Source organism: Erpetoichthys calabaricus, chromosome 11 (assembly GCF_900747795.2).
Source record: "Erpetoichthys calabaricus chromosome 11, fErpCal1.3, whole genome shotgun sequence".
Taxonomy (NCBI): domain Eukaryota; kingdom Metazoa; phylum Chordata; class Cladistia; order Polypteriformes; family Polypteridae; genus Erpetoichthys; species Erpetoichthys calabaricus.
The window spans coordinates 142,503,306-142,522,775 of NC_041404.2; the positions used below are offsets into that span (position 1 = coordinate 142,503,306).

General features: G+C 40.6%; 1 protein-coding gene and 1 long non-coding RNA gene across 3 annotated transcripts in view; one reads left to right on the forward strand and one right to left on the reverse strand.

Annotated features, from left to right (window-relative positions):
* Positions 1-14,990, forward strand: part of LOC114661058 (cytochrome b-c1 complex subunit 2, mitochondrial-like) — a 40,717-nt gene extending 25,727 nt beyond the window's left edge. For both annotated transcript variants that reach the window (XM_028814171.2, XM_028814170.2), the window contains exons 10-14: positions 2,907-3,106; positions 3,854-3,934; positions 11,111-11,187; positions 14,329-14,482; positions 14,589-14,990. In XM_028814171.2, the coding sequence (XP_028670004.1) occupies positions 2,907-3,106; positions 3,854-3,934; positions 11,111-11,187; positions 14,329-14,482; positions 14,589-14,672 (596 nt within the window). In that variant the 3' untranslated portion in view covers positions 14,673-14,990. The remainder of the gene's footprint in view (positions 1-2,906; positions 3,107-3,853; positions 3,935-11,110; positions 11,188-14,328; positions 14,483-14,588) is intronic.
* The window catches only part of LOC114661067 (uncharacterized), a 46,691-nt gene that overhangs the window by 16,034 nt on the left and 11,187 nt on the right, over positions 1-19,470 (reverse strand). Inside the window, exon 3 of the long non-coding RNA XR_003717793.2 lies at positions 4,075-4,193. This is a non-coding gene — a long non-coding RNA (uncharacterized LOC114661067). The remainder of the gene's footprint in view (positions 1-4,074; positions 4,194-19,470) is intronic.

Here is a 19,470-nt window from a genome sequence, read left to right on the forward strand (position 1 = left end):
TCTTACCATGTTGCAAAGATTTTTTATAATAATTCTTTATTTATTTATTTATTTATTTATTTATTTATTTATCACATACATAGTTATACAGGACAACACGCAGTGAAATGCATCTTTTCGCATACCCCTTGGGATCAGAGCGCATGGTCAGCCATTGTACAGCGCCCCTGGAGCAATTGAAGGTTAAGGGTCTTGCTCAAGGGCCCAGCAGAGTAGCATCTCTTTTGGCCGTGACGGGGATTCGAACCGGCAACCTTCGGGATGCCAGCGCAGATCCTTAGCCTCAGAGCCAAGCTAAGATTTGCAGGTTAGCTTGAGTTAGCAAGCAAGTGTTGCTGTGTAGGACTGTAATTCAGGGTTCCGGCTTTACAAGTCAGTTCTGTCGGGCGCCCCCTATCTCCACTTGACCCTGAATTTGCATAGTGGTACTCCTATCACAAAAATGTGTTTCAGATATAAGCAAGTATGTTCAGATGTGCACTATCGCATCTGTTTCTAGAAGCTCGTAAACACTTCCTGAGATGAGGACTGCGAGCTATCAATTTCATCTGTTTCACTGCCTGCTACACACCAGCTGACTGACACAGAAGAGGCTGTGACACAAATGGCTTATGGCTGCTTTCACTAAGCGTTTCCCATGAAGTCCAGACCCATGGCGGGATCTCCCTTGGAGTATCCCTGCCAATCATCAGAGCAGGAAAGGGGATCTCTCCTTTGACAATCACCGCCAGTTGTCTGGTCCCTGCCGTTGGGGAATGGGTGGTTAGTTCACCGTGTAAAATCTCCGGTAATCATTATAGGGGGTGGAGGGGTGTTGCCCTTGGAGAATCATCAGAGTGGAGGCATGATGGTTGCTTAAACAGCCCATGGCATCCCACCACAATGCACTTTGCAATCCATATGTGACCCATTCCCATTTAATGCAGTGGTGATTTGCGTCCCATACTTTAAAGATCTCTGCTCTCTATACTTATACAAAAATAAATGTTAAGATTAATGTTGCAAATGACACATTTAGGCTTTTCATTTTCTGCCACAAACTGAACTGCAGCGTTGGCAGATACGAGCAGTTCCATGACTGCCCTGAGTTTTGAACATGGCACAGCATGACTGAAAAGCTGCCTACCAGGCATAGGTACTAATGTGTGGTTGTAAGGCTTCATCTCATGAAGTGCTTCAGATAAGTTTTGGAATACATGGCACACTTTAAAATTACATTCTTTCATATCTGAATGTCACTTGTGCCAGCATGGAGTCAAAGCACACTGTACTTGCCAGTGACTGAGAGAGAACAATAGCAGCTGCACATCTGTTGTTTGCTTCATATCCTTGTTCTGTTTTGACTTCAACTCTGGTATTGCATTATATGGTCAATCTTGATCCGCCCCCTGCTCACTTTGCTCGCCCACCCCCAGGTTTGGTTAACTGGATATACAATTTTAAGAGATTGTTATTTTCATTTCATTCATTTTTTTCTTCTTCTTTCAGCTGCTCTTGTTAGGGATTGTCACAGTGGATCATCTTCTTCCATATCTTTCTGTTCTCATCATCTTGCTCTGTTATCCCCATCACCTGCATGTCCACTCTCAGCACATCCATAAACCTTCTCTTAGGCCTTCCTCTTCTCCCGCAGCTCTATCCTTAGCACCCTTCTCCCAATATCCCCTCATCTCTCCTCTGCACATTTCCAAACCAACGCAATCTCTCCTCTCTGACTTTGTCTCCCAACCGTCCAACTTTAGCTGACCCTCTAATGTCCTCATTTCTAATCCTATCCATCCTCGTCATCCCCAATGCAAATCTTAGCATCTTTAACTCTGTCACCTCCAGTTCTATCTCCTGTGGCGTCTCCAGCCCATATAACATGGTCTCACTACCGTCCTGTAGACCTTCCCTGTCACTCTTGCTGATACCCGTCTGTCACAAATCACTCCTGACACTCTTCTCCACCCACTCCACCCTGCCTGCACTCTTTTTCACTTCTCTTCCGCAATCCCCATTACTCTGTACTGTTGATCCCAAGTATTTAAACTCATCCACCTTCGCCAACTCTTCTCCCTTCATCCTCACCATTCCACTGACCTCCCTCTCATTCACACACATGTATTCTGTATTCACGGTCCTACTGACCTTCTTTCCTCTCCTCTCTAGAGCAGATCTCCACCTCTCCAGGGTCTCCTCAACCTGCTCCCTATTTACATTCATTTTTTATTTCTTGATATTTGCCAGTAATAAAGCTGTAGTGCGCCCGGGGAATAAGTCATTCACTATGTGCCAGCCACTTCATGTCTCTGCCTCTCACGTTGTGAAGAGGGGGGCTGTAACACACGCTGAGGAGATGCGGTCGCTCCTCCGAAACCCCCTCTTAAACTGTGATACAATGGGAAACAAATACATTTTGTTTCCTTCCTCTTTGCTCTATTAGCTGGCTTGCTGCTGCTGCTGATTGTGCTGTGCTGTGTGATGTGCATGTCGTGCAGCGCATCGAACATTTAAAAGCCTGTACAGCAGCTGTCCTTTGGTCTCACTTCCTTGTCTCGCGGGACGTTAAAGTGTCTCGGAGAAAATCACGTCTCGACCCAAGATTTTTTATTATAATAGAGAGATTTAGCCTTTCACCACATAATATTCATTTTGTGTGCATTATCAGAGATCAGGCCTATGACCTTTTTGTGTTTTGGTTATTACAATGCAGGTAATAAGTAACGCAACTGCTGTAGTCCCAATGCAGATTGGAGCCAGCAGATGGCCTAGGCAGTTTTTTATTGCAAAAAGTTGATAAAAGATTTATACTAAGAAAAAGTTGCACTTTTTCTACTTTTTGCTTAAACATCTCCCTTCATTATAAACGTTGATGTCTGTATGTATAAGGTTATATTTATAATATTTACTTATGTAATATTCAGGAGATATCCGGGTGCAGAATGGCGACAGTCTGGTCCATGCGGCCATTGTTTCAGAGGGTGCATCATCAGGGAGTCCTGAGGCAATTGCTTTCGGTGTCCTTCAGCACCTTCTGGGAGCAGGGCCATACATACTGAGGGGAAGCAACAGCACAAACAAACTCTACCAAGGAGCTGCCAAAGCAACAGCGCAACCATTTTGTGTGAGTATTGACAGTTACATTTTAATCAAGAGCATAACTTACCAACTTGTGCTCATTTTAATGCTCTGTGCAACCGGATCCTATTTATTAGAGTGCATGGGATTGGCTCCAGCAGCCCCCCAACCCGTGACCCTGTTAGGATATAGCGGGTTGGAAAATGGATAGCTGGATGGAAAATCATTATACAAACACATACCCCCCATGTATTGACCCACTTAATAGGTTACAAGATCTAATTAAAAGTGAAAAAGGGAGAATATGTTTCTTGTATAAAAGTCAGCTCAAATTTCAGTGAGGGCGAGTAGACTTGATATTAATGAATGAGGTCTCCAGGACTCTAAACAAATCCAAATCATATAATGTGATATCATCCACTGTTAAATTCTACTCCGTACTTCTAAAATTTTTATTGTTATACTGTATTGAGGATTTCTTCTGTTCTATGTATTGTACTGAATTGTATTGACCCCCTTTTTTTTGACACCCGCTGCACGCCCAACCTACCTGGTAAGGGGTGTCTCTTTGAACTGCCTTTCCCAAGGTTTCTTTCATTTTTTTCCCTACAAGGGTTTTTCTGGGAGTTTTTCCTTGTCTTCTTAGAGAGTCAAAGCTGGGGGGATGTCAAGAGGCAGGGCCTGTTAAAGCCCATTGCGGTGGTACTTGTGTGATTTTGGGCCATACTAAAAAATAAATTGTATTGTAATTGTAAATTGTATATTCCTATCATTATTTCTTTTTCATACACAGGCGTCAGCTTTCAACGTGTCTTACTCCGACTCTGGACTGTTCGGCATTTACACAATCTCACAGGCTGCATCTGCGGGTGATGTAAGTATAAACCAAAAACGCATTACACTCCCACACTCATTTTTAGTTAGTTACTGGTGTGCTTTGCTATCTCGCATACTGCAAAATTTTAATACTTGGTAATGTTTAAACTCCATCAAGGGAAAAAAAAGAAAAAGTACCTGGTAAGGCCATTGGGTGCTAAAGTTGAGTCTCAATGGAGTGAAATATTTTGTAGTAGGTTATTTTGAGGAAGCCATTCTAGTTCTTCTAGTAACAAGGAAGACATCTGGTAAGATTTCTGAAAACAAAAAGGTAAAACGTTTTATCACAAACTTTATACAGCTTTTTTTTTTTTTTATTCCTGCCTTCTAATTGTTCTTGCTGCTGTGTTTTTGCTCCCATTCTGTTCAGTGCTTGTATGGACTGGGTGTTGGGCAAGGTTGTGGGGTCCAGAGGCTGTGGAGCATCTGTTGGTGAAGAAAGCTTCACTGATCTTGACTTTGCTGACGATGCTGTGATCTTCAGAGTCAATGGAGGCTCTGATCGGGGCTCTCGAGAAACTGAGTGAAGGGTCTGAGGGTCTGGGCTTGCGAGGGTCCTGATAAAAATCAACATCCATTTAATGACCTTGTGGGCACGACCATCAGCAGTGTGTCTGTCTATGGAGAGAGTGTTGACCTCGTCGAGAGCTTTACTTATCGGGGCAGTGACATTCATGTGACTCTTCCTATGAAGTCAGTAGACGGATTGGGAGAGCATGGGGGGGGGGGCCATGAGGTCACTGGAAAGGGGTGTGTGGCGCTCCTGATATCTATGCAAAAGGACGAAGGTCCAAGTCTTTAGAGTCCTGGGGCTTCCAGTGTGTGAGACATGGATGCTATCCAGTGACCCGAGATGAAGACTGGACTCCTTTGGTACTGTGTCTCTCCAGAAAATCCTTGGGTCCCGCTGGTTTGACTTTGTGTTGCTCATGGATTCCCAAATGAGGCACATGACCTGCATTGTGAGGGAGCGTTAGTTACGGCACTACGGCCATGTGGTGCGTTTCTCCGAGGGTGATCAGCTCAAAGGATCCTCACTGTTGGCGACCCAAGTGGCCGGACCAGGCCAAGGGGTCGCCCACATAACACCTGGCTGCGGCAGATAGATGGTAATTTCCGAAGGGTGTCCGCTTGGGGGGGGGGGGGGGGGGGTAGATTCCAAGTTGTTTTGTAGTGGGTGCGGCAACGCACTGTACCAGTGTATGCTCCCCAACTTGACTTGACTTGATTTGTCCTCACTGGTATGAATGGTTAAGGCACCTCTTTTCCTCCCTGGTGCTGTTTCTCTAGTGGTGACTCCCAGAAATGCACACAGCCTCACTTTATTATGGTCTGTCTTTTCTAATTTCAGTTGCGCTGTGTACTGCACTCTGCATTATCCCTCCTGTTAAAGTCTTGCCAACTCCAAGCTCTTTCTGTAATCATTTAAAATTGGATTTTTGTTCCTACTTGTACTACAGTGTATTTTTACTGCACTGTTAAATCTGTAGTTTAATACACTGTTGTAATCATTTGCTCAGTAAAGCACTTTATGACAGTGCTTGCTGTTAATAATCATTTTCATACTTGCTTAATCCAGTTATTTAAAATAAGCCTGATATAAATAGTAATGAATTGTAACTTAGAATTGTAGAGAAAGTAACAAGTGACGCCTTGTTACTTTGTAGTATACATAGTATAGAGAAAACCTAGGAATCGTGAAAAAATTTGACTTCGAGATTTTGTTGAATTCTTGACATTTTAGACCTTCCTGAGTCCGAAAATACCATTTTTGAAATATCTATCTGTGCGTAAACACGATAACTTGAAAACTCTTTGACGTCGGTCAATGAGATTTTGTACACCTGCTTTATATCAAAAATAAGGAATCCTATCCACTTATGGGCCATTTCCGGTGATCAGAAGTGGTACTTCACCTGAACACAATTCAGATTTTTTCAAGTAAACTATAGCAATAAATCAAGATATTTGATTCAAATTTTGTGTGGATATTAGAAATGACAAAAAATAACTAGATATGAAATTAGAGAAAAATAGCACAACAAGAAGTAGTAGTGTAACTGAATACCTTCACAATTTTTCAAGTAAACTATGGTTATAATTACAGAGAGATGGTTCAAATTTTATATGGATATTTATAATGATAAAAAGCAAACAGGAAATTTGAGAAAAAGCATTCAACCGGAAATAGTATTTTATTTAAAACAACCATCTGAATTTTTTTGTATAATGGAAATATAAATGTGAACACGATATTAAAAACTGTATTCAATATAATACATAGCCTTTCAATAACTATTAATTTTATTTTAATTTATACATTATCAGTTTAACAATAATGTGTAAACATTGAACATACTATCTAAATAAAAAGATGCAGTGGGAACAGTAAGCTGCTATGTGTCCCAGTCATGTTCCTGGTAATGCATTTAATTTTTTTTTTCTTATTTCCCCCATCATTATCATAATTAAATGCAGTTTTACCTATAGCAATTTATTGTAACAAATATTATATAATTCCAGTAACGGCACATAGCACCATAACGTGCAGTGAGTACACTTGACTTATAGTTCTCATCCTCTTTCTCTGTACGTTTATCATTCGTTTGCTCAGAGGTTGATACGCTTGCCGATTCCTGAGCAGCTCTTCTCTTCTCCACCCTAGCGGCCTGCGTCTTCTCTTCTGTCATCGACATCTTTTCACGTTAAAACTGATTAAGTCAGTGTTTGTGTTGCAATTTCTTAGTACTTTTTCCTTAATTTTTCATTTAAGCTGGCACTTAAGTCTTCAGTCTGCCTCAAGAATCATTTAGGATATGAAGAGATGGAAGAAGTGACGGTGAAGGTGGTAGAGATGAGAACGGCACCCATATACATGCGCCGCACGCCCGCCCTGCTGCACTTCCGAGAGTTGATTCAAAAATAAAATAAAAATAAAAAAGAGGAATAACCTTGGAGGTCAATCATCGCCCAGAGAGCGGATAGTAGACGTCACGTAGTATTTGTGTACCAAATTTGAGGTCAATAGGTCAAACGGTTTGCGAGCTACAGGTGATTTAAAATCCCAGACAGACAAATGGACAGCCACGGTAGTGTATTGTATAAGAAGACTAACACTTTTTCATTGTTTCTAGGTGACTATAACACTTTTTTACTTTGCACGTAATCGAGGTAATGCATATGTAATCATGAAAAATTCCACCCCACCATTTTCAACCTCCCTAAGTGCAAAAATATCATTTTAACATGGTTGGATTATAAATAGAGAGAAATGATTGTGTATCAATATTATCAATTAGTTATGATGAGAAACAGAGATATGAGATTTGAGAAATATTGTGCAACTAGAAGTGGTTCTCAGGACCTTTTCCTCCCTCTCAGTAAACGAGAAAGTCGAGGGGGACGCACTCCCGATTTTGTAATATCTGTTAAGGTTGCCATAGCTCTCAGCACATAGAATGAGTCTGTGCACATAGACTCTTAGAAGAGAAGCAGTAGAAGGGTTGGGATTCCCAAGGGACAATATGCCTTGGGTCTTGCAGCAAAAAAAAAAAAATCAATATAAATCTAGGCCCCCGTAGGGCCAATTAGAACATTTACATAAGAATAGAAAAGAACGTCACCTGCCGCTTATTTTTCTTATCGTTTTCAGAGTGTCGGTGTCTCAGTAAGCCAGATAGGTCATTTGAAGTGCCATCCAACAGTCCTGTGCAAAACTGTCCCCCACCAAATAAAAGTGCAAGAATAGGAGAGATTATAGTAAGTGAAAGTTAGAAAACGTAAGGGCTTTGCAGACAGTTGAGAATAGTATTCATGAAGAGCAGCCGTAAGTTAAGAAATTACACTGTACAATTCAAAAGTTAATACTTCTTGCTCCTTAAAATTAGTGGTTGGGTTAAGATTCTTCCACTTGAGCCAAATGAGAGGGTTAGTGTGTAGTTCATCGTTACAAAGGGCTCTTGTACTCGATGTTACCCCAAAGAGTTAACTGTTAAAGGATGGATGGTGAAAATTGTAGTCTTGTGAGGTTTAAATAGAGGAGTTAGACAAAGCGTGTGACCAAAAGAGGCTGAAGCTCAGGGGCATCTCTGACAAAAAGGGGGTCTGTTCATTTCTAACAAGCTAAATTGAGAAACGTATGCACTGCACAAGTTTGAACTGAATTACCCGGCATGTTGCCAACATTTAAAAATAATGTATTCTAATTTTACTTTGATTCACTGTCTGAAAAGCATACGACAAGGTCTTGGATTATCTAGAAATTAGGTCTCTATTTTAATTAAAGTACTACTTTATCTTTTATGTTTTGTTTGTGAATTGGTAGACTCCATGGGTAATTGATGAAGGTCAAGGAAATTAGCAGCACTGCTTTTAGTACAATCAGACTTGTCTAGTGTGCGCGATTCTACTTAAGGTATAATTGTACAAAAGGTGCAAATGCATTAATCAGTGTACGGATTACTAAAGGCCTTGGTGTTTTGTACGTTCTAATATTAAATATTGTGTATTATGAGGAATGTAAAAATTGTTTATATAAAACAAATTGCAAACAGACTTATTTATATAAACTAGAAAAAGATGCTCTGGTTTTCCTCTAACTTCCAGATTGGGCAAACCGGTGACTCTAAGTTGGCTCCAATATGGCGGTTTGTGAGTGGCACCCTGTGCGTAGCAAACTGCTGCCTTGAACCCAGTGTCCATATATTTATTTTCTTTTACTTTTTAAAATTTTTTTTTTGGGTTGTGGTAGACTTGATCTAAACCACCCTAAACTAAATTTAACTGGATCAGCGACAGATAGATGGAATATCCTGAAAAAACTATAATGCATAATGGTGACTCTCTATATTGTACACCTTCTCAAATCAGTTTATAGTCGTAGCAAAGTATACAACAACTTCTGCCAACAATTGTCAATTTTGTATTGTTATTATTGGTCAAAAAAGTGGTCTACTTTTTGTCGTATAAAAATCTTGCTTTTAGACTGTCTTCTATATGATGAGCTGTTTACAGAACACGTATTACTTAGTAATTATTAAAGTTAGGGCTGACACCAATCACCGATATCATGTTACTAGAATTAGCTGATTCCAATAATGAATCTGATTTATTTTCTTTATCTTTTTTTCCATTAATTGAAAATGTGAGATGCCATACTAAACACAAGCGAGCCCAATGTCCACACTCAGACAAGCAGGGTCCGTTATAATTACAGGACAATATTAGGGTGTTGTACCGTGTTAGCCATTATGAATGTAGAGAAAAGCCAAGCAAAATGACACCTTTTATTTGATAACTAAAAAGATTACAATTACATCTTGCCTGAAGAAAGGGCCTGAGTTGCCTTGAAAGCTTGCATATTGTAATCTTTTTAGTTAGCCAATAAAAGGTGTCATTTTGTTTGGCTTTTCAGGACAATATTAAAAAGGTCTGACCTCCTTCTCATTTTAACTCCTGCCAAAGACGCGCCTCTTTTCTTGCACTTCAACTTCAGCTAGACAAGCTACAGTATACATTTGCCATTCCTCTCCATGCACAGGACAACTTTCCTCCATGAATTACTCCACTTTCTTTCATATTAAAGCCAATATTCCCATCTTCCCTCTCTTCTAAAGTCTGGCCGGCCGCAGTCTGTTTATAGAAAGTTCAGCAGCAAAAAGACAGGTGGGATTCCTTGAGTACCGTGATACTTTAGTAGTCCTGTGCTCCTTTATACAAACTACTGAAAAGCTAAGGAAGACAGTTTATAATAATAAATAATACATTTTATTTATATAGGGCCTTTTCCAAGAGTCTGAAAAAAAAAATCATTTTTTGATATCAAGTAATTAACGATTTCACCCCAAATTAATTGAATTTGTCAGATCTTGGTCAGCAGCCGATGGATCAGAACATCACTAGCAATTATGGAGTCAACTCTAGTATCAAGTGGCGACTTCAAAAAAGAAAAACAAAAATAAGGAAAGTCTTACTGAACAATCAACCTTCACCTATCCCATAGTTCAGTTACGTGCAGCTGTGCTGACTGGCATCTCTAAACTGGGCTAGTGCAAGCATTTATAGATGATGGTCATTCCATGTCGGGCTACTTCCTGCCTTGTTGTTGCCTTCCTCCCTCCATACTAGAAAAAGCAGAGTCAAAAAGGGTTGGATTTATGGATACTCCATACCTCAATAATGACATAATGCTGGAATTTTATTGTGTAATCAAGGACCGGTGGAATTTGTCTTAATTGTGTAATATAAGTAACGGCGCACTGCATGAATACACTTGACTTATAGTTTTCATCCTCTTTTTTCTTTACGTTTATCATTTGTTTGCTCAGAGGTTGATGCGCTTGCTGCTTCCTGAGCAGCTCTTCTTTTCTCCACCCTAGCGGCTCGCTTCTTCTCTTCTGTCGTCGACGTCTTTTCACATTAAAACTGATTAAGTCAGTGTTTGTGTTGCAATTACTTAGTGTGTTTTCCTTAATTTTTCACTTAAGCTGGCACTTAAGTCTATAATCTGCCTCAAGAATGATGTACAATATGAAGAGGTAGGGGAAGTGACGGCGAAGGTGGTAGGGATGAGAACGGCGCCCGTATGCATGCACTGCATGCTGCCAAGAGTTGATTCTACAATAAAATAAAAATAGGAATAAACTTGGAGGTCAATCATCACCTCGAAAGCAGATAGTAGACATCACGTAGTATATGTGTACCAAATTTCAGGTCAATAGGTCAAACGGTTTGCGAGCGACTGGTGATTTAAAATCCTGGACAGGCAAACGGACAGCCACAATAGCGTATTATATAAGAAGACTAAAAGGGGAATAGGATTCATTTTTAATAAAATGGTTGGAATGAAAACCTACAAAAAATGGCTAGCATCACTGGAAAGTACCGATGTGCCAGAACGCCCTTGTATGTGTGGAGTCTCAGACATGGTGGCACACTCTTGGTTTTTTTATTGTCCCATTGTCATCTTGCTATTTGTTTCATTAGGAGAAGGTAACTTAAAAGTGACAACAAAAATGTTCGGGGAGAGGACAATTGGTACAGAAAATCACTGAATAGGGAATTGTTTACAAATTCTGATTTTTTTTTTCAATAAAAATGTTCAAAGGCGGCGGGGTAACCAGGTTTGAAATACTTGAGAGAAGCTACAGTTGCTAATGGTGCCTTCTGTCTGCAGGTAATTAAAGCAACGATGGCCCAAGCCAAGGCAGTAGCTCAAGGTGGGATTACAGTAGCAGACCTGACCAGAGCCAAGTAAGTTCCTTGCACATGCCCTTGTTATGAGTCACATAGAATGTTACATTTTATTAGATATACATGTGAATTACATCGGCAAGATGTCAGGGAGAAATAATGAGCTACCTGAAAGAAAATGGCAGATTTTGTTTTCTCATATTCATAAACATCTCATATCCTCTTAGAACAGTAGTTGTACGTATTTTAGTAGCTGTGTATGTAGTATTCAACATACAAACAGACACTAATCCTTTTATTAAGGTGGATTTGTGTATGTGTGTGTATGTAATATATATATATTTGAAATATGTATTATATATAATATCAATCAGTTAGTCTTTTGCTAACCCGCTTTGTCCTGAACAGGGCTGCAGGGATCTGCTGGAGCCTATCCCCACTAGCATAGGATGCAAGGCAAGAACAAGCCTTGGACACTATTAATATAAAATTTCAAATTAAATGGAAACATGTGCCTTCCCAAATTAAAAGCTTTGTGATGAGAGCTTAATTTGTTTCGTTATCTATCTATCTATCTATCTATCTATCTATCTATCTATCTATCTATCTATCTATCTATCTATCTATCTATCTATCTATCTATCTATCTATCTATCTATCTATCTATCTATCTATCTATCTATCTATCTATCGCCTTTCATATCTATCTATCTATCTATCGCCTTTCATATCTATCTATCTATCTAGTGCCTTTCATATCTATCTATCTATATAGTGCCTTTCATATCTATCTATCTATATAGTGCCTTTCATATCTATCTATCTATCCATATAGTGCCTTTCATATCTATCTCTCTCTCTCTATCTAATTCTTTTTGCGTTTGAAATGGAAATTACGTATGACCACAGAACATACTATAATACAGGAACTAATCACTTCGTTTGTGGACGCCATTTTTATATTGTCTTTACGAATTGTTATTATTTGCGTGAGAGTTATTTTACTGATATTGAAAAGAAGTAAACACAAACACGCCGATCTATCCCATAGAAGTGCACCCCGCGTCGTCCTCTCCCAGCCCTCCTCTCTGGACTACAGCGCTGAGCCGTCCACCGCCAGGAGCGTTCTGACAGAGAAGTTTTATTTATTCGTCCATGTGACTGTCGTGGAAACTGCCACATTGTAACTTTTTTTTAGTTGGCAGTACTTGATAGTAGAAAAGATGAGGAAAATAGCTTTGCGTCTTTCTACTTTTGAACTGCGGCGAGCTGTAAACAATGTGTGTGAGAACAAAGTGGACATGGGAGGCACAGAATGTCGGGCTGCTCCGCATGGTCGAGAGCTTCGCAGTTTCGAGCAGCGTCCTCTTTTCTCGTACTGTTTGTGACACTTCAGGTGCCCCATCGGCTCCTGGGAGAGTGGAAATCTTTGAGAATGAGTGTAATTGGCGCCATCAAAGCAGGAAAATGTAGTTTACCCCAAACCACTCCAGTAGTGCTCAATATATCATCTTAAATGTTAATGTTTTACTGTTTAACTTATAGACTGCATTTTATTTTTTTCCCTTGTACTCAGTGAGCGAAGCCACTGGGTAATCAACTAGTACTTTTATATACTTATGAATGCAGCAAAGGGCATGCAAATACATAGCAAGTTGATTTTACAATAACCTAAATTCTAGAAATTTCGTGAACCTACCCTTGGAGCACATTTCATTTTTTTTCAGGTTAATAAAATATAAAACGTCACTTTTTCCCACAGATTTACGGTAGCCAAGTTAAGATTCTATCAAGTAAGTAAGCAAGCAAGCAGTGTCTTTGTATAAGTAATGCAGTATGGGATAGCCCAGTAGATTTTTTTTTTTTTCATTGTATAATTTTATTTCATTCTGGTGTTACTCCGAATTTTGCTATTGAGGAGTTGGGAAAGATTTTAGATTCAAGATTTAGATATGTCCCCGTGACCCTGTAGTTAGGATACAGCGGGTTGGTTGATGGATGGATGGATGGATTTAGATATGTGAGAAGATTTTTTTTTTTTTAAGTCTGAATGATCGCGAGTGTAGAGCATTCCCAGAGCGGGCATCCTAATGAGACAGGCACCTGTTGACAGTGTTCACAATTTGAATTATGCCTTGGATTGATTTTAGAAAGTTATTAGCTGTATTAAGTTTATTATTATGCACATCCATTTGCACATCTATTTTCTTAATCCACTTAGCCAGTGTTCTCTCTCTCTCTCTCTCTGCCAGTTGTTGTGGTTGTGCCAACAGCAGTGAGGTAGGTATGGCGTCATCATTCACTGACCCTGCACTCAGAAGGCATAATGATTATTTCCTATCACCACACGATGTTCTGTTTGACGAGATTAAGAGCATAAAATTAAGAGAGATTAGAGGGGTGGCATCTCAAATACCTTTATACATTCAAGCAGGGTTGCAGTTTAGGAACGCGATGGGAAAGAAAGTGCATGAAATTGTTAGATGCTGTATATTGCCTTTCTGTGGCTATACTCTTTAAACTCATGTTGATGGTTTCCTTTGCCACATCTGCACATTTTGCCTTCATGAAAATCAGAAGGTACTTGCTTTATGCAGAGCTGAGTGAAAATGTTGATCAACTGCCTGAATTACGATTGTGAAGTAGGATGGCACTATTCTCATTTTAAGAATCAACTAAGGGGATGGAGTTTGGAAATCAGAGATGCTAGGTGACAGGATTCTCCTCATCTTGTGAAGTCTCTGAATAAATATCTGCATGTGATAAGAGTAAACTGGACTTGATCTACTGTGCATACTTTTTGTACTTTTGCCCACCACGGCCTAGTCATTCTGGCCCACTAGTCATCCCTGGTCTCTAATTGGCTTCCTCTCTCACCACTTTACCACCTAACCGCTGACGCAGCACAACTCTGCGCTCCATTTAATAAGAGTAAGTGAGGAAGTCAGGCTGCTGAAATTATGTTGGTAATGGATTAGTTATGAATTCTGCCTTTAGGGAAGCTTTTAATGTGCTGAACACTGGAACATGTTTAGTTTCTGTACATTTAAAGTTTGAAGAAGTCACCCAGTTACAGTAGGCACAAAGCTGTGTGTGTTTGTGTTTGTATTGAAGTAGTTCTGGTAGAAAATTATTTTAAGTTCAGCTCACAAGCAACAATTTTGCTTCTGTTTTTCTCCCTTTACACATCCTTCACTTCAGAAATCAACTGAAGGCAAACTATCTTATGTCTCTGGAAAACTCAGACTGCACATTTGAAGAGATTGGCTGTCAAGTGCTTAGCAGTGCTGCTTATGCGCCACCTGATACGGTGGTCCAGAAGATCGAAGCCGTGTCTGCAGATGATGTTGTGAAAGTAAGTCAAGCAGCCATCATTCTGTTTAGTATAGGCCACCATTTCTCCAGTTGCAAGATTATGTAAAGTGACCACCTCTCGTGTTTCTTTTTTCTTTCTTGCTTAGGCTGCAAAGACCTTTGTCTCTGGTAAAAAGTCCATGGCTTCCAGTGGAAATTTGGTCAGCGTGCCATTTGTGGATGAATTGTAATAGATAACTGGTTTTTAATTTTTTTTTGTTAAAAACCTTAACAAGATTTCCTCTTTTTTTGAGAGAGATGTGAATGGTCCCAACTCCATAAATGCATTGGTCACAGTCCGCTTTGGTGTTTTACTCGACAAGCACCGGTAACGTTATCACTATGAACTGAGATGGGTACGTTAAGGCCTGTATTTTCCACATGTAATGTAAATTCAAATCTTTGTGAATCCCTGGAAGGTGAGTGTCTTGTCTTGGATTCGCAAGGATATGTGACAGAAGTTGAAGTGTATTCTCAATAATGCTTCTGATTAAACAAAATATCAATCATCTTTAAGTTGAATTCATTATTTGCAAAATATTGGAAACCATCCCACCTTTTGGGAAACATTAGCATTTGATTTCTGATGTAGCAGTAAAAATCTGTAGCCTGCTGTGGCCCCAAGAACCCCTATAATGGAAGATGGGGTTCAGAAAAAGGATAGCTGGAGAAACTCAATCCAGTATAGTTCTTTATTCTGTTTACCTAGCATCCCTAAGTTAAAAGTGAGGGTGGATTAGAAGATTGTATATTTTATAGACTTCTGTAGTTGAAGGTTCCTTTCATGTGCCTATAGTTCCATCTAAAGGGGTGTTCTAAAGTTTCTTCTTGAATCTCGTATGCTTTTGAAGTCATAAAAAGTGGGAGTTCCTGGCTCATTTAGATCTGAGGTGCCACATGTTGAATGTTCCACTCTTTTTAGGTGTGTTCCCATATAATGTGCAAAGCACCTATTGCAGTAGCCATGTCTGTCTGTCTACATGAAAGAACTCTGTCCCCCCCATAGGCCAATTTGGTTGAAATATGGCAGACTTATTCAAGGATATTTGTCAAGACTGTTTGTTGAGATATCTTGAACAGATCATGCTGCACACCGTTTTAAAAATATCAAAATAGTCCAATGAAAAGCTTTGGCGAGTTTATGAACTCGGGGGGAAAAAATGAAATGCACGACTTTAACTGTGAATGAATTTACTGTTTCAGTTTTACCTTGACAGGTATACCAACTTGTATACTATGCATATTTCCCTCTTTATCACCTCCAATAGCTTGCTGCTGATGGCAAACAAATCCCCAGTATAAGTTAATGAAATGCCAGCAGACTGCATGCGAGAATGGGCTAGGCTGCTTGTGTGCATGTGGAATGGCGATCCTCTAACGACATATTCGCCTTGTTGTAAACCAAAACCTCTGCATGCATCTCACTCCTCTCGATGCTTTAAGGTAAAGTTTAAGTTGTAACAGGTAAGTTAAATGATCTTATTAACCATAAAAGTATAAGATACAAGCAAAGCAGACAAAAATGGACAGTACTGCCGTTTGTTTAGATTTCAAGCAATTTGTGGAATAGGGCTGCGAGGTCTTAAACACTCACATAGTCATTTCAAAACATGATGTTTATGGACTTTGATGCTTCCTTCCAGTCAACAATGGGCGATGTCCTCAACCAGCAACATCTCATCCCCCAACCCCACTAACAGTGTCCTGATCCCTCTCTGATAATGACGATGAGATTCAGCAGGCATTAAACAAATGACGATGGGTTATTTAAATATGTGTGGGTATTCTTAATATACAAGTGTCCTGGTTTGAGATTTTGAAAATCTGGTCACACTATAATATACCTTCAGAGCGCCACATTCATCTGATATCCATAACGGTCAGTTGCTGTGATCAAGCTTACTTTTCATTTCTGTTATGACTGAACAGCCTTGCAAGTCCAATTTTGTGAAAATTAGAACAGGCAGACATACTCAAGCAAAAGAGAAATTATTAAAAAAGTTTTTTTTTTTTTTTTTAGGATATGTAACATATCAATTGCAGATTATCACTGTGTGTGAAAATTGGGTGGGTGGGGTTTATGTGGGTGAGTGAGAGTGGTCTTTGCGATGGACTAGAGTTCTGACCAGGCCTGTTTTTCTTCCTTTTTCCCCCAATCCTGGTGAGGTAGTCTTTGGCCCCTGTAACCCTGAAATGGATTGGCAAGTAGAGCCCACTACTGAACTTACTCCATTGAGGGCTACGGTGCCCACACAGTCCTTGAACGCCACCTGAATGACGCACCATGCTTACATTTTCTAATGTGTGTTTCCTGGAGTTGGGCGTTCAGCGTGTGTCATCGTTAATGAGTGATAACTGCGTAGTTCTTATCTTAATTCAAATAATCAAAAGCTAATCTGAGCTGCAGGCTGAAGCCAATTGTACGGAGTTCACGTTGGGTTTGTTTATGGAGAATGTACAGATTGGCACCTGCCCCGTGAGCTACAGTGGGTGTGCAGTTTAAAAAAAAAAAAAAACAATTTCTCTCATCTTTAATGGAGAAAGAAAAAATCAGTTATATTTTCTTTCTATGGTTTATTTTCCTTATTTGAATTCCTTAAACAGAATAATACGGTGGGTGTTTTTATATGCCTAGCTCAGGCCTACACTTGTTTATACTGTTAATGTGTGCTTTTTAAATGGAAGGCCAATGCTGTTACCGTACAATCCACCTAATGTCACATTAATAGGGCCCTGGAGGGGGGCAGATTCCTCCCAGAAGAAAGTGATTAATTACAATTCTGCTGGTGCAAAACAATTCTCTCGCATCCCTGTATCCCACTTGGGCAATCCCACTGAGAGCTGCGGCCTCTCTAGAGCTTTTGTTTATTACTCAGATGCAAAAGCAGCCTTGAGCTCAAACTGAAAGGTTATAGTGAGCCACAGAATAATGAGAAAAGGGCCGAGAAGAGTGTTCAGGCCCACCCAGTACTTGGATGGAAGACTATCTAGGAAGACGCTTGGGTTGATGTTGGAAGAGGTGTTGGTGAGGAGGGGGTGCTTACCTTGTGGTCTGAATGTTGATCCTAATGCCCCAGTGCAGTGATGGGTACACTGTTCTGTAAAAATGGCACTGTCCTTTGGATGAGACATAAAACTGAGGTCCTGACTCTCTTTGGTTATTAAAGATACCTGGTGGGCATCCGTGGTGAAGAGCAGGGTGTATCCTGATGTTCAGGCTAAATTGCACCCCACGGCCTTGTCATTCTAGCCCACTAATCACCCCCCGGTCTCTAATTAGCTTTCTCTCTCACCACTTCACCTCCTAACAGCTAATGTGTGGTGAATTTGTTGGCGTAACAATGGCTGCTACACATTAGGGATGGTTGAAGTGGCACCCCACTCACTGAGTGGTGAGAAAAGTGCTCTATAAATGTAAAGAATTATTATTGTGTGTCGTGTTTTGGTACAAAACATTACAGGTGCACTTTTTCTACACAAGGATTCTTTGGTTTTCTTTCAAAGCTAGCTAGATCAAATGCAATGCCTTGTCATCTGTCTGGAGTTTGCACATTCTTGGCATGTCTTTATAGGTTGTCCTTTGGGTACTCGGGTTTTATTCTTGCATACCTACGGACATGCATGTTTGGTTTACTAGCAATTGAAACCAACCCTGTGTGACTGAATGGGAACTGGACTGAACTGGCACCCGGTTATGGATGGTTTCCCACCTTGTGCCCCCTGCTGTCAGTGTAGGCACTGGCCCCTGAAATGCTGACTTGGATTAAGTGGGTTTGATAATATTTGTTACATGGTGCACAGTGGGGGAAATAAGTATTTGATCCCCTGCTGAATTTGTAAGTTTCCTAACAAAATTACTTTTCCCACTGTACTGTATATATAGATTGCTTAGTACTTTGTCCCAAAGGAAAATTTAGCTTTTACAGAAGCACAGGAGAAATACTGAAATACTAACCACTGTAATAATAATTACTGTAATATATAAAATGCTCCAAAAAATTAAAGGAACACTTTGTTTTCCCCATTGAGATCTGATGTGTTTCAATCTCCTGCTGGCTATCTCTACTGCTATGGACTGATATGGTGATGTGTTAGGAACGAAAGGATGGAAATGAAAATGATCAACCGATAGAGAGAGGGCTGAATTCAGAGACACCCAAAAATCAAAGGGAAAACAGGATGTGGCAGGCAGGCAGGTGAGTCCATTTGGCGAAATGTCATTGCAGCAACTCCAAACTGTAGTGAGTAGTTTGTATGCCATCCCTCACCCCACCACCAAGTGCATGCCTGACGATGTCCTAATGAGACGACGGATGGTGGCCTGGGGGATCTCCTCCCAGATCTGGACCAGGGCATCACTGAGCTCCTGGACAGTCTGAGGTGCAACCTGGTGGTGTTGGATGGACCAAAACATAATGTCCCAGAGCTACTGGATTGAGGTCAGGCGAGCGTGGGGGCCAGTCAGTGGTATCAATTCCTTCATCCTCTCACCACATGAGGCCGGGCATTGTCGTGCACCAGGAGGAACCAGCATATAGGGTCTGACAGTGGGTCCAAGGATTTCATCCCAATACCTAATGCCTGTGGTGGTCTGTGTGTCCCTCCTTGGTTATGCCTCCCCAGACCATCACTGCCCCACCACCAAACCAGTCATGCTGAACAATGTTACAGGCAGCAGAACATTCTCCATGGCTTCTCCAGACCCTTTCACGTCTGTCACATGTGCTCGGGGTGAACCTGCTTTCATCTGTGAAAAGCACAGGGTGCCAGTGGTGGACCTGCCAAATACCAATCGAGCTCCACGGTGCCCACTAGAAGACGTCGGGCCCTCAGGCCACCCTCATGAAGTCTGTTTCTGATTGTTTGGTCAGAGACATTCACACCAGTGGCCTGCCTCCTGGAGGTCATTTTGTAGGCTCTGGCAGTGCTCATCCTGTTCCTCTGGTGGGTCCTGCTGATGGGTTAAGGACCTTTTACGAGGGGCCTTGT